General features: G+C 41.8%; 2 protein-coding genes across 2 annotated transcripts; both read right to left on the minus strand.

The window, feature by feature from the left end:
* Positions 1-10,286: 10,286 nt before the first annotated feature.
* On the minus strand, positions 10,287-10,946 carry LOC142612199 (uncharacterized). The gene is made up of 2 exons (XM_075784314.1): positions 10,705-10,946; positions 10,287-10,617 (listed from the first exon to the last, which is right to left on the minus strand). Exons 1-2 carry the CDS (start codon positions 10,944-10,946, stop codon positions 10,287-10,289), a joined length of 573 nt encoding a protein of 190 aa, XP_075640429.1.
* A 394-nt stretch (positions 10,947-11,340) lies between these two features.
* On the minus strand, positions 11,341-12,501 carry LOC142612200 (uncharacterized). The gene is made up of 2 exons (XM_075784315.1): positions 12,112-12,501; positions 11,341-11,898 (listed from the first exon to the last, which is right to left on the minus strand). Exons 1-2 carry the CDS (start codon positions 12,499-12,501, stop codon positions 11,341-11,343), a joined length of 948 nt encoding a protein of 315 aa, XP_075640430.1.
* Between the last annotated feature and the right edge of the window lie 2,383 nt (positions 12,502-14,884).

Genomic DNA, 14,884 nt, shown 5'->3' on the forward strand with positions numbered 1-14,884 from the left:
TCTTTACGACTTTACCAGTGTAGCATCAATTAAAACAGTCAAACACTAGGAGAAAAAGTAGTCTTTATAATTATTCATAAAAAAATAAAAAAAAGCAGTCTTGATACTATTTCTTGCCTCCTTTTTATTTTTTTTGTTTTTCATTTTCCATTTGTTTTGTTAGTATAGCTTAATAGTTTCAAGGGTCATGTGGTATGGTATCCTTCTTATTCTTTAATAATTGCATTAAGACTGTCGAGTAACAATATGGGCTAATGCTGTTCTTTCTTTATTGGTTGCACATGTTTGTATATGGGCTAGAGTACCAAATTGGCTCAGAATATGGTTTCTTTGTCTTTGCAATGCCTATTTGCCCTCAAAATTTTGGGCCAAAATGGGCTTTTGACCTTTTCGCAAAAAAAAAAAAAAAGGTGTCATTTTAACGTTTTTTCATTTTAGCCCCTACATTTTATTTTTACTACTTTTAGTCCCTAAACCAATTAATGCGTATCATTTTAGTCCTTTCCATCAGTCAACCGACAGAAATAACTGAGGTGGCAGCCGGATGAATTAAAATATTATAAAAAAATGCCACATCAGCATTTAATTTTTTTAAAAATAATTTGCCAATTTTAACTAAATAAAAAAAAAACAAAATTAAAAACAATAAAATCAAATCTATGTGAACACAACAACACAAACCCAGAAAATCAAACCAAGAACACAAATCAAATGCCGAGGAAATTAAAACACAAACCCAAACCCAACCCTCAATCTCTTAGACCTCTGGTTCTCTCCCCCACACCCATGGCACGGCGGCTCCCTCTCTGTCACCCATACCCAATGCAGTTGAAGACTCTTTCATGGCCAAAACCCATTTTTTCGTCTACCATCTTCCACTTTCTTCTCAAATCAGTGCCAAGGAGACATTTGGCTAGGGATTCTCGAGCTTCACATCACCACCACTGCTATCGAACCATGCCAACAGCTCTGATCTAGTGCCAAACGTGTTTGTGTCTTTGTTTTTGGGTTTGGATCTCTATTTCTGGGTTTGGGTCTCTATTTCTAGGTTTGGGTCTTTGTTTGTGTTCGGTTTGTGTTTCAAACGTCAAGGAAACGTTTGATAAAGACCCATAAGCTCCGCCACCACCATCAATGACGCCACCACTGGTGGCTGTCGATCTCCATCTTTCTCTGTTCTAATTTTTTTTTTTCTCTTTTGGTTTGGTTCTTTGTTGGTTTGGGTCTTGGTCAATTTGCAGATTGGGTTTTCTTATGTGGTATAAGGATTTGGTGATTTTTGATTTGGGTTTGAAAGGGGGTTAGGATATGGTCGTTTGCAGATTTGTGGGTATTTTTTATTTAGGGTTTGTCTCAAAATAGCTCTAATATGGTGATTTTGTTAGTGTGTGCATATGAATCTGTGTATGATTTGTAATCTGGGATGATTTTGGCCATTTACTCTTAAAAAAATGGCTTGAGTTTGCCGGATTCAAGTAGGTGAGAGGATCCCAAGTGGTGGAGCAGAAAAAAGGGAAAGTGTCGGAGCAAAAAAATGGGACCAAGAGATTTCTCGAGGATCAAAGATGGTGTCTGTGGGTTTAGAGGGTTTGATGATGGCGACTGGGTTTTCAGTTTGGCACAAAGAGCTGGGTGTTTATGGGTATGAAATTTTGTGGTGGGTTAATGATAAGTGCTGGCCAGGTTTCAAAGTGGGTTTGGTTTGTTTTCTTTGTTGTATAGAAATTTGAGTTTGTGTTTTAATTTCCTTGGCATTTGATTTATGTTCTTGGGTTTGATTTTCTAGGTCTGTGTTGTTGTGTTCATAGAGATTTGATTTTATTGCTTTTAATTTTGTTTTTTCTTTTTTTATTTAGTTAAAATTGACAAATTATTTAAAAAAAAAAATTAAATGCTGATGTGGCATTTTTTTGTAATATTTTAATTCCTCCGGTTGCCACCTCAGCTATTTCCGTTGGTTGACTGACGGAAAGGACTAAAATGACATGCGTTAATTGGTTTAGGGAGTAAAAGTGGTAAAAATAAAATGTAGGGGCTAAAATGAAAAAAAATGTCAAAATATAGGGACTAAAAATGCATTTACACCAAAAAAAATCAGCATATTGCCATCTTTCCTAAACTAATTAGGAAAATGCCCATCTTTTGAAACTCGATTTTCTCAAAATCGAGTTAAATCCTATAGCAACGTTTTAAGGAGTCTATAGTGACGTTTTTAAGGACCTATAGCAGTGTTTTGTAACTCGAGCTTCATGAAGTCGAGTTACAAAATGCCGCTATAGGTCCTTAAAATATCATTATAGGCTCCTTAAAACGTCGCTATAGGACTCCAGAATTTTTTTTTTTTTTTTTTTAACTTGATTTTAAGAAAATCAAGTTTCAAAAGATGAGCATTTTCTTAATTAGTTTGGGAAATGAGACATTTGCCATTTTTTTTTGTGCGAAATGGGCATTTGCCCATTTTCGCCCAAAATTTTGTCTTTCATCAATTACACTTGTTGGCATCTTCAGTGCTTATATGCCTTTCCACGCAAGGTATTGCACTAGATAGGTGTTAAATAGTGGCGTAGGGACTAAACAATATACATGTCTTTCTTAGTTAGTTTTTGTACTTAGTGATGAAGACGTGAATACATAGAATTTGATATATGCCATAGTTTGTGCTTCTGGTTTGCAAATTTAAAAAATTATGTATAACTTTTTAAAATTTTACCTTTTTATTAGGTACATGCTTATTTTGGTAAAGGAGCTATTGTGATGAGAGGAAACGGTACTTCTATTTCATGGTACGAATATAGAGACATAGACCAGTAGACTTTTTACCAAAAAAAAAAAAAAAACCCTGAGAAATCCCATTAAGACAGCCTTAAAAGGTATTATTTTTTTTGGACTAATGTGTGGGGAAGTTTAGAGTCCCACTATTTTTGTTATAACTTGTCATGTGAGGAGTTGTGAGTAGTGAATGTATAAACCTACTATTTGACTTTTATTATTCATAATTCGCCACGTGACGAGTTATGGCAAAAATTATGAAACTTTTTATGTTCTTAGCATTTTCTTTTTTCTTGTCATGCTTGCACTTATGCCTACCCAGGCAAAAAAAAGATAAAGAAAAAGGTTCATCCATCGTTACAAATTCACAAAATTATACGATGCACTTTCTTGAGATTCTTTTAACTAAAGCCGGATTTCCTGTGTTTTATCCTATTTTTTCTAACAGGTTTAGCTCACTTCCTATACATTTTTAATTGAAATTTTATTTTGTTTTAATAAAAAATTGTCACATCACTTACTAATTAAATAAACGATGTAAATTAAAATTCACTACCACTTGTCATTATATACTTAAAACAAAAAGAAATATTGGATCGACAAGTTACGGGGTAAGCTAAACTGTTTTCTAGCAAACATCCGGTTCCACTGTCCAATTGGTTTGACATATTCAATTTTCAGTGTAAAGTTTTGGCATTAATTCTAACATAATCATTTCTTAATTCAGGCCAATGACTTCCTTCTGGGGGTTGGTGCACTATCTAGATTCATTCTTTCCTACTCTTTGGAAAACAAAAACAAGAAAAAAAAAACTTAATTCCCCTGAATAATAATAATAAAACTTTTGGTGATCGAGGATTAGTTAGAGCACATATTGTACTTATTATTCAAAAATTTCAAAACTTTTAATTAGTAAAATCTAAGAAACAAGAATAAGAAGAAAGTCACGTAGTAAAAAGTTTTACTTGTTTTCCACCCTTCCTTTTAATAAAAAATAAAAAATAAAAAAAATCTCATCTCCATCGTTTCCCCCCATTCTTTAAATTGATGTATTTAATTAATAATGGAACTGGATTAATATATATTTACATTATTAATCTCGCAAAACTATCTAATTATAGTTGAAAGTTGAAACTAGTTTTTGGTTAAATTACACCATCCTCCGTGAGGCATAAGAAATGAAAATGACCACAAAATTTTACAAAAGTAACAGAGTTTTATAATTAAATAGAAAATAATAATGAAATCCCTATCTTGCCATAAAATTTACCCTTGGTTGAGTGAATATATTTCTAATGAGTAATACAATAAACATAATAATTTTTAATAAAAAAAATTGTGTTGAAAGGTTTTATTGGTTCTTATTAGGACTTATTATTAATACCACTTTATTATTCACAATTAACAATTTGCCATTTCAATAATTATAAAATATTTTGTGAAAATTGTTGTGGCTATATAATTATTGAATTCTAATTTTTTTGGTATGAGGTAACTCAATGACAAAATAAGGATTTCATCAATAAGTCAAGCATAAGCTATGATCTTATTGCTTAATTAGTGGCATAATGATATCCTGTTGTTTAAATGTTACTTGGCAGAGACTCAATCATAATCACCCGTCACCACCATTATTATCTTCTCAAATCTCACCATTAAATAAAAATGTGCCCCTGCCTAATTATTGTTTTATTATAGGCGACAAAGGAGTTGCAAGCTATGGGCGTCAATAATATGATCGTCGGAGTCATTGATCGTGATTCAAACAAAGATGATCTTATTGCAGTAGGTTAGAATCAATGCTATGAGAAACCTCTAAATATCGAGAAGATGAAGACTATACTTGTGCGTCCCCAAAATGTGGTTATTGGGCTTAACTTCTATTTGGGTTCACAATCTATTTATATTGTGGGCTTTGAGTTTCCTACTATGGGTGATTTCGTGCTAGACAACCCTTGTACCCTTATTCTCTTCACTCCTATCTAGGCCTCATAGAATTATTTCCTCCCTCTTTCAGAATGACCACTCTCTTTTCCCAATATTCTCTCTAAAATTGCCAACCTCTTTCCCTCATTCCCATCTCTTATTTATAGCTCAAGATTAATGAAAGAGTTATGATTACTTTCGTGGTGAGTGGGAAAGGAGGTCCAATGTTATTATCCTTAAGTGGGTGTTCAGTTGGGAGTGAGAGATGGTAAGAGTGGCATTGGAACTGGTTCCCACATTAGAAGATCTGTCCGGCAGCGATACTCCCTAGGCGATACAGAGCATCATGGGACTCACCTTCCCGAGAAATTGCATTCCCCAATCAAACAGGATCTTACCTTTGTCGTTCATGTCATAATGGCTTCATCTCGGTTTTTGGGCTTTTGCTGGGCGTTAAGGCTTGTCTGGGCCGAGTTTGTAGGCCCAACAGTACACACAATCGTGCACAATGTCCTAAGACCCAAGGTCCATCAAGTCCAAGGTCTTACACACGTGGCATCATTAAGATGGGTTTTATGAACAATGGGCTTGAGGGGGTATAACGCCCCGTACAATAGCCCCCTTTGATTCGTGCTCGGCTCTCGGCAATGAATCAAGGATTCTAAGAGCCAAGCGTTATCCGAGAAGTCTAACGGGTGAATTATCGAGAACAAATCAAGGGCGATCTAAGTGGCGATGATGTTCTCCTGAGAACCCCGTGCCTCATTTTTTGCGCAGACAGGGTGATTATCAAAGTTTTCTTAAAAGCAACGTCGTGCCAGGCTGTCACGTTAGTAATTATAACATATCGATTCGCGAACCGTCTGACAGTTCATGAACTGCGCCCGCACGTGTGGGGAGGTTACCAGAAAGGGTTGTGAGGGGTTTTTCCCGCCTCCTGCCTTATTAAATGCCTTAACCTCTATATATAGCCTTTCCTATTTTCCCATTTCACTTTTTACATTCTTCATTCTCTGAACTACCTCTCTGCCAAGCATACTGTCATCGTGCGCTCATCTTTCAGCCCAGAACACCATTCCTTCCTAAACCCCCAAAGTAAGTTCTCTTTGCCTCTCCTTTCATTTCTTCTTCTTCTTTCAGTTTTCTTTCAATCTTAGTTTAGGAATGGATTATTCTCACCTCCTATCTTCAGAGGCGTCCTTGGCTAGCTTTAAGGCAGCCTATAATGTTCTTGGAGAAGTCGATATCGCCTACTGTCACGAGGGCTATATCAACCTCCATAGGTGTACCGGTGTAAATACCGTCTTTTTCCCTCTGATGGCTATTCTTAAGGGTGGGGTTAGGTTCTCAATCGACCCTCTTATTATAGGTACCCTTAGGTTTTACGGTCTGTGTCCCTACCAACTCCCCCCAAATTTTTACCAAGTGGTGAGTTGTATGAGTAGGTTAAACCACATATTCGGTCTGCAATTAAACCACCACAACATTAACTTTATGTTTAGTCTGTGCGGAAAAATTAGGTCCGATTATTACCTAAAAACTAGAGATACACGGGTACGGCTAATATCTTGCCTTCTTGATTCGTACAGGAACTCGGCGAGGGAATTTGTCCGGGTGAGCAACAATTGGTTTGTCGACGAGCTCCCTTGCCCGTTCTCGCCGCGCGATGTTAGTCGGTTCCGAGAACCCTCATTTTCTTTAAATTTGTGTCTCTAAATTGTTTACATATTGAATTAATCGGTCTTTTTTGTTGATTTGCCGCAGAATCAAAATGGTTCCAACCAAATCTTCGAGTTGTACATGTGCGAGATCTTAATTTTTTACCTAGATCAGAAATTTTTGTACACGAGGACATGCAGCTCTGAGCGTCCCATTTGATACTCAGCGTCAACCCGGTGTATACTACCATGTGAAGCTCGAGATCTTGGTCCCCAGTATACTACAGCGGATGATCTTGCGCCGATAAGGGATGCCTCCACTGAAATTGTATCCCCGAATCGCAAAAGACACGTGCCAATTAGAGAGCCCAAGGCTCCCGCCCCAGTAGCCAAGCCAGAAGCAGCTGAGTAGATTATTCCCTTGGGCACCAAGGCTGACCAAGCAGAGAAGATGGTAAAGAAGAGGGTGATGACCCTTGATCGGTTTTTGCTTGGTACCAGCCCTGCGGCTCAACTTCAACTCCCCCAAGGAAAGGGTCAAGTTCCTCCTGCTGGTAAGGCTAAGAAAAGGAAGTGCACCACTGAGAAAACCACTCTCGTCCCGAGCGACGCTCCATCAAATACCCCGCCCCGTGCAACAGGCGGGCCCACGATCCAGGAGCCGATTGGTGTTTCTCAACCGGCAATCCAAGTCAGGATTAATATAGCGTCCTGTTCTCAGCCCGAGGCAGGTTGGCAGACTGTCTTTAAATTGGGCAATAGGCCTTTGCTGGCTACTGCCAATGTACGGTTGTGGGCACAAGGTGAAGGGGGGCAAGTCGCCCAGAGCCTAGCCAAGGGTCTACTTCTACCCGAGGATGCTCATTTCTTCTCGGAAGGTGACGATGATTCACTAGCTAGGCGGCTGCAGTGGCACACCATTGCGGTAATTTACTGTCTCGTCTTCTTTCATGTGTTGCAATACATAGGTATCTTATCTTTACTTATCATTTTATCATTGTCGTGTCATCAGGCTACGCAGCTGACTTGCGTCATTAATGAGAGATTAAAAGAGGCTACCGAGGTCATTGATTGGGAAAAGGCGTTGAAAGACGTTGCTGAGGCCACGACCAAGGAAAAGGGCAAAGATGCTGAGATTTTTGAGAGGAAGGCTCAAGCTACAGAGAAAGCCCGATTGGCAGCAAAGAGCAAGTTGACAGACATGAGGGCTAAATTGGGGGAGACTGAGCTCAAACTGGTGACGGCAAATAGCCTAAATTTGGCCCAAGCCGATCAGATTGCTGACCTGAAAACAGCCCTTGAAGTCTGCGAGGATAAATGGTATAATGCAAGTTTCATGGAAGTTGAAAACTCTGTGGAGCCTATCGTCCCCCAAGCCCGGCATCATGGGTTCAGGGAGGGGTGGTTGGCCACCATTTAAGCACTAGGAGTGGCCGAGGATTCACCACTGAGGAATCCAAAGCAGATCCCCTATCCAGCCCCTCCCCCCCCCCCTCGGTTCAGAGTCAAGTTGGCGTCAAGGATGAGGAGGATACCCCTAATATAAGGGACCTGGTACGAGAGATTGACTCCCATGTGGAGATGGTTGATCTGGATGTTCGTACCGAAGCCAAAAACATCCAAGCTCAGTCGCCCTTTACAGCTCAGACAACCAAGGGTGCATCCGGGCAACCCGCTACCCAGCCATAACCTACCGATCCTGCAGCATGAAGATTAATGCTTTGTTTATGTTATTTTACTTGTTATGTACTTGGTTTGCCTAGGTCACTGGGTTGTGGCGACGAGACAATTTCTTTAACCTTTGAATTATTTTAATTAGTTTTGTTAAGATGGAAGTTGGGTGTTTTTCTCCTATCTCCTCCTCCTCTCTTTTAAACATATCCATGCTTGTAGGTAATTATCAAGTTTACACATGATTGTGGTTAATTTGCTCATCATACATTTCTTTCTCACTCATGGTGGCGGGGAACCCATACAGGGGTTTACTCTGTTTTAATTCATAGTCGCCAACTGCTCGGTAATAAAGATCAAACCACGAGCAGGTTTCAGCCCTTAGATATAGTTTTCAGCTTAGGTTTTCACATGCCCGACAAGGGAGATCGAACCAAGGAGAGTTTTCCGTCCTTAGGATATTTTAGTGTAAGGTTTTCGCCTACTCAGTGATGAAGATCAAACCAAGGACAGGTTTTTGTCCTTGGAATATTTCAGTGTAAGGTTTCCACCTGTTTGGTGATGAAGATCGAACCGAGGACAGGTTTCTGTCCTTAGAATATTTTAGTGTAAGGTTTCCACTTGCTTTGTGATGAAGATTGAACCAAGGACAGGTTTCTATCCTTAGAATATTTTAGCTTTCTCTCCACATATATTAACCGAGACAAGTGAGTTAAAAACGATGGAATCATAAGTACAAATACTCCTGCATGGATAAACATCACTTTTGCATTGATTAACAATATGCATATAAATACCACATTCAATAGGTACCCCCGCGCACTGATACTTAGTGATAAAAATTTCTTTAGATTGTGGGCATTCCATGGCCGAGGGAGAGGTCTCTCGGCCAAATCCTCCAAATAATATGCCCCTGCGCCTGCAATGGCTATAATTCTATACGGTCCCGCCGAAGTTGGTGCTAATTTCCCCGTGTTGACGTCTCGTGTATTCCCTACTACCCTCCAAAGTACCAGGTCTCCCGCTCTGAACTCCCTCTTCCTCACGTCTCGGTTATATCTCTAGGCAAGTTTTTGTTGATACTCGGCTAACTGCACAGTCGCGGATTCCTAGCATTCTTCCAACAGGTTCAACTATTTTAACATCAACTCTGAATTCTCGGCGGGGCTGAATCCTGAAATTCGAGTACTTCAAAAGTTTACTTCTGCTGGTATGACTGCTTTCGCCCCATATGTCAGGGAGAACGGGGTTTCTCTTATGGATCTTCTCGGGGTAGTTCAGTATTCCCATAGAACACTGGGTAACTCCTCTGCCCACCTGCCTTTGGCGCCTTCTAACCTCCTCTTCAAACCATTCACAATGGTCTTGTTAGTGGCTTCGGCTTGGCCGTTGCTCTGTGGATATGCTGGGGTGGAATACTGATTTATGATACCAAGGCTGCAACAAAACTCACAGCAAGCTTTGCTATCAAACTGCAACCCATTATCTGACACTAGGGATTCTGGTACCCCGAATCTTGTCACTATGTTCCTCCATACGAACTTCTTAATATCCACATCACGGATGTTCGCCAACACCTCTGCCTCGGCCCATTTGGTGAAGTAATCCACAGCCATGAGGACAAACCTTCAGTTTCCCATTGCCCGAGGGAATGGGCCAACGATATTTAGCCCCCATTGCGCAAAGGGTTAGGGGCTACTAATGGGATTCAAGTTCTATGCCAATTGGTGGATCATTGGGGCGTGCTTCTGGCACTGTTCACATTTTCGAGCATATTTGCTAGCATCCTTTTGCATTCATGGCCACCAAAATCCCTGAGTCATTGCTCGGTGTGCTAATGAACGTCCCCCCACATGGCTACTGCACACCCCTTCATGTAGCTCGGCTAATAGCTCTTCAATCTTACAGGGGTGTAAACACTGCAAGTAGGGCCCATCAAAAGATCTTTGATACAACATCCGATCGGCAAGCACACAATCCTTGACCAAAAAGTTGATGATCAAATCCATCTAACCTAGCTATCGTTACCTCTGAAACATTCATTTTCACATTGATAATTGGTTCTGCTACAAACTTCACTTTTATTAACCGAGGAATTCCCTTGGTTGATGATGACGCTAATGTGGCCAATGAGTCAGCATGTCGGTTCTGCCCCCTTGACACTTGAACCACTTTGACACTCATAAAGCAGTCCATGGTTTGTTTCACCAACCGTAAGTACTCCATCATCCAGGGGTCCTTGGCCTCAAAACTTTCTTGTACCTAATTGACCACCAACTGAGAATCTAAATATACCTCTACCTCCTTAGCACCCAGATCTAATACAACTCTTAGCCCGGCCAGCAGAGCCTCATACTCAGCTTTATTATTGGAGGCTTTAAAGCCTAACCTAAAAGAATGCTCCAATTTTATTCCTTCTAGGGTGATGACTACAATCCCAACCCCAGCTCCTAATGCACTGGATGCACCGTCCACGAATACCTTCCACAGGATTACCTCTACAGGGTAGACCATCTCCTTCCCCCCTTTCGGGGAAAACTCTACAATGAAATCGGCAAGAATCGGTCCCTTCACCGAGCTTCTTGGCCTGTATCTGATATCAAAGGATCCCAGTCGAGTTCCCCACTTAACTATTCTTCTTGTGAAATCAAACTTCTTCAATAACGACTATAAGGGATACTCGGTCAATACGCAAACAGTGTGAGCTTGGAAGTATTGGGGTAACTTCTGTGTGGCATGTACTAGTGCTAATACTAACTTCTCCAAGGGTAAATACTTTGTCTCAGCATCTACTAGGGTCTTACTGACGTAGTAAACTGGCTGTTGCACCCCCCGATCCCTAAGAAGCACAGCACTCACGGCATGTTCCGACACCGAAAGATAAATGAATAAATCTTCCCTGGGTTCAGGGGCTGTCACCATAGGCGCTCGCACCAAATATTCTTTCAACTCCCGGAAGGCCTTGCCACACTCCTCACTTGACTGGAAATCTTTCCACTTCTTCAAAAGCTAGTAGAATGGATGGCAACGGTCTGCGAATTTGGAAATGAACCAGTTGAGGGCGGCTAACATACCTGTCAGTACTTGGACTTCTTTTGGATTGCTCGGTGGTTTAAGACATTTTACTGCCTGAATTTGATCAGGGTTGACTTCTATTCCTCGGTTATTGATCAAATACCCTAGGAACTTGCCAGCCTCCACTCCGAAAGCACACTTCTTGGCGTTGAGTCGCAACTTATGTTGTCAAAGCACTTCAAACACCTCTTTGAGATCGTCAATGTGTTGGACTTCCCGTTTGCTTTTTACCACCATGTCATCAATGTACACCTCTACTGTTCCCTATCTTGTCCCTGAATATTCTCGTCATCATTCGTTGATATGTAGTCCCGGCATTCTGTAACCCAAACGGCATTACGGTATAGTGATAGTTAGCATCAAGAGTTATAAATGCTGTCTTTTCTTGATCCTTGGCAGCCAGGGCAATTTGGTGATAACCCTGAAAAGCGTCTAGAAAGCTCATCCTTGAATGCTTATATGTGGCATCTACCAATTGATCAATCTTCAGCATCAGGAACAGGTCCTTTGGACATGCTCGGTTCAAGTCAGTAAAATCAACATAGACTCTCCATTTACCGTTCTTCTTTTTTACCACCACGATATTCGCAAGCCACTCAGGGAAGAAAATCTCCTTTATAGCCCGAGCTTCCTTTAACCTCTTGACCTCTTGTCTGACAGCCTCGACGTGTTCCTTAGTCGATCTCCTCGGCTTCTGCTTCTTAGAAGGGTATAAGAGATCCACATTGAGGTTGTGAACTATAAACTTGGGGTCCACCCCGGGTACCTCATATGGGCTCCAAGCGAACACGTTTATGTTCTATACAAGAAACAACAACATCTCTACTCTCTCTTCATCCTTCACGCTCGCTCCAATCAAAAAACTCTTGTCGTCATTTGGTAATATCTTTACTCTCACTAACTCCTCATCACAGCTGGTCCCCCCTACCTCCTCGGTTAACTCCTTTTACTTGGTTCCTAGGTTAGCTATGGCCATCAAACACTGTCTGGCTACTTGTTGATTGCCCCTTACCACGACAATTCCTTGCTCAGTGCGGAACTTGATCTTTACATGCAAGGTGGACGGCACAGCCCCCATGGCATAAATCCATGGCCTTCCGAGGATCGTAGTGTACGGGAAGAAAAAAGCAACCACTATGAACGTTATGATCAACTCCTTACCTTCCATACTCATGGGAAGTGAAATCTGTCCTTCTGGAATTACCATATGGCCGTCAAACCCCATCAATGGCATATCATACTTGGATAGGTTGTCCTTCTTCAAGCCAATCCCCCTGGACAGGTCGGGATACATCACATCTGCACCGCCCCCCTGATTTATTATTACCCTCTTTACTATGAAGCCATTTATCCGGGCTGTAACTACCAAAGCATCGTCGTGTGGTTGAATTGTGCCTTCCATATCATCGTCATCAAAAGCAATGGGCTGCTGAATGTACTTTAACTTCTCGGAGGGTTGCTCGCCCGTGCAACTTTCCGTCGGTACCACGGCCAATACCCCCTTCTCCTAGTCGCTTGAGCGCCTCTTGGAGCTGCATGGATGACTTCTATCACCCTTAAAGGGGGTGGGAGAGGATTTCCACGTGGCTGAGCAGCCTACCTGGCTTCCTGATTTCTTGGGTCCACCACAAACTCTTTCAGATACCCCGCTTTCACTAACTGTTCTAAATGATCTTTTAACACCCTACACTGTTTGGTAGTATGCCCATTGTCTTTATGGTAAGTACAATACAAGTTTTGATTTCTCCTAGACAGGTCTCCCCCCATCTTGTTCGGCCACCTAAAATACAACTCGTTCTTGATTCGATCCACAATCTTGTGCACCGATTCCTTGAAGGCTTTATGACCGGGGCCTTACCCTTGCTCTGTAGTCGATCATCTTCCAACCGTTTTTATTTCTCGATACGCCTCATCAACTACCTCATGTCTTCAGGAGGCCTCCTCGTCAATGACTCCTGCAGTCCGGAATCCTCAAGCAACCCCATTCGAAAAGTACTTGCCGCAATTTCTTCATTACCTCCACCAATCTCATTGTACAGTTCCCATTTTTAGTATAGTTGCGGAGGATCTCCCCAGCCCCCATTTTCATTGATAGCAACGCGTCCACGGGCTGCGGAACTCAGCTACAAGTCATGGACCATACACCAAACTCCTGGATCAACTTGGAAAAACTGTGAATCGAGTCTTTCCTTAACCTATTGAACCATCTCAAAGAGGTGGGGTCGAGGCTCGAGGGAAACACTTTACACATCAGCTCATCATTTTGAGCGTGCAAAGACATCATTCGAATGTAATGGCTTACATGTTCCACCAGGTTTGTCTTTCCATCGTAGGAATTGAACGAAGGCATATGAATCTGCTCGACATTGGTGCACTTTCAATATCTCTCGAGAATGGTGACCGGGCAGCTCAACGTAACGCCTGGTTTATTGCGTCCATGGCCACATTACGAGGTCGTCCCCCATCCAGGGAAGTCGAATCCCGGTCTGCATATTCTCGTGAGCGATCGCGGTGCCGATGAGACCCAGATTGATTGGACCCTACTACACTGTGGTCCTCGACACTAGCCAACCTTTCCCTTCATTCCTCGTGGTCCCTTCTCCAACGCCTACCTCTCGCTTCCAACTCCAAATCCCTCACTAGTCTCGAGCTCCTGATCCCTCTGCTTAAGCTCCTGATCCCTTATGTCGAAGTGGTTGCGCCCTGAGGTGTTGGACATTGTCCGGAGCGTTTGAAACGACCCCTCTCCAAGTCCTGACTGCTCTTCTTCTTCATGCTCCCTATCCTCGCACCTTTTCTACCTTCTTTCTCGCCAGGTGGATCCTCGTGAAGACCTCCCAAAGCCACTTTCGGCATAACTTCCCGATTGACCCCCAAACATTTTCCCGTGCGCATCTTGACAGAACCACAGCTACGTAGGAGATTCCCACAGACAGCGCCAATTGTGCGTACCCAAAATGTGGTTATTGGACTCAACTTCTATTTGGGTTCACAATTTATTTATATTGTGGGCTTTAGGTTTTCTACTATGGGCGATTCTGTGCTAGACAACCCCTGTACCCTTATTCTCTCCACTCTTATCTAGGCCTCACAGAATTTCTTCCTCCCTCTTTCAAAATGACCACTCTCTTTTCCCAGTATTCTCTCTAAAATTGCCAACCTCTTTCCCTCATTCCCACCTCTTATTTATAGCTCAAGATTAGTGGAAGAGTTATGATTACTTTCGTGGTAAGCGGGAAAGGAGATCCAATGTTATTATCCTTCAGTGGGTGTTCAGTTGGGAGTGGGAGGTGGTAAGAGTGGCATTGGAACTAGTTCCCACATTAGAAGATCTGTCTAGCAGCGATACTCCCTAGGCGATACCGAGCATCTTGGGACTCACCTTCCTGGGAAATTGCATTCCCCGACTAGACAGGATCTTACCTTCGCCGTTCATGTCATAATGGCTTCATCTCGGTTTTTGGGCTTTTGCTAGGCATTAAGGCTTGCCTAGGCCGAGTTCGTAGGCCCAACAGTACACACAATCACGCACAATGTCCTAAAACCCAAGGTCCATCAAGCCCAAGGTCTTACACACGTGACATCATTAAGATGGGTTTTATGAACAATGGGCTTGAGGGGGTGTAACGCCCCGTACAATACTTAAAGATTGTAATCTCTATTAGGATTTTAATTATTTTTTTTCCAGTACATTTGGTTAACTATATTTTTCAAATGTCAATTTTTCTTTTCTTCTTTTGTGCTTGTGTTACTTCACCGGTATGAAGCAATGTTCTCTCTCTTGC

The sequence above is a fragment of the Castanea sativa genome, chromosome 10, assembly GCF_040712315.1.
Source record: "Castanea sativa cultivar Marrone di Chiusa Pesio chromosome 10, ASM4071231v1".
NCBI classification, from domain to species: domain Eukaryota; kingdom Viridiplantae; phylum Streptophyta; class Magnoliopsida; order Fagales; family Fagaceae; genus Castanea; species Castanea sativa.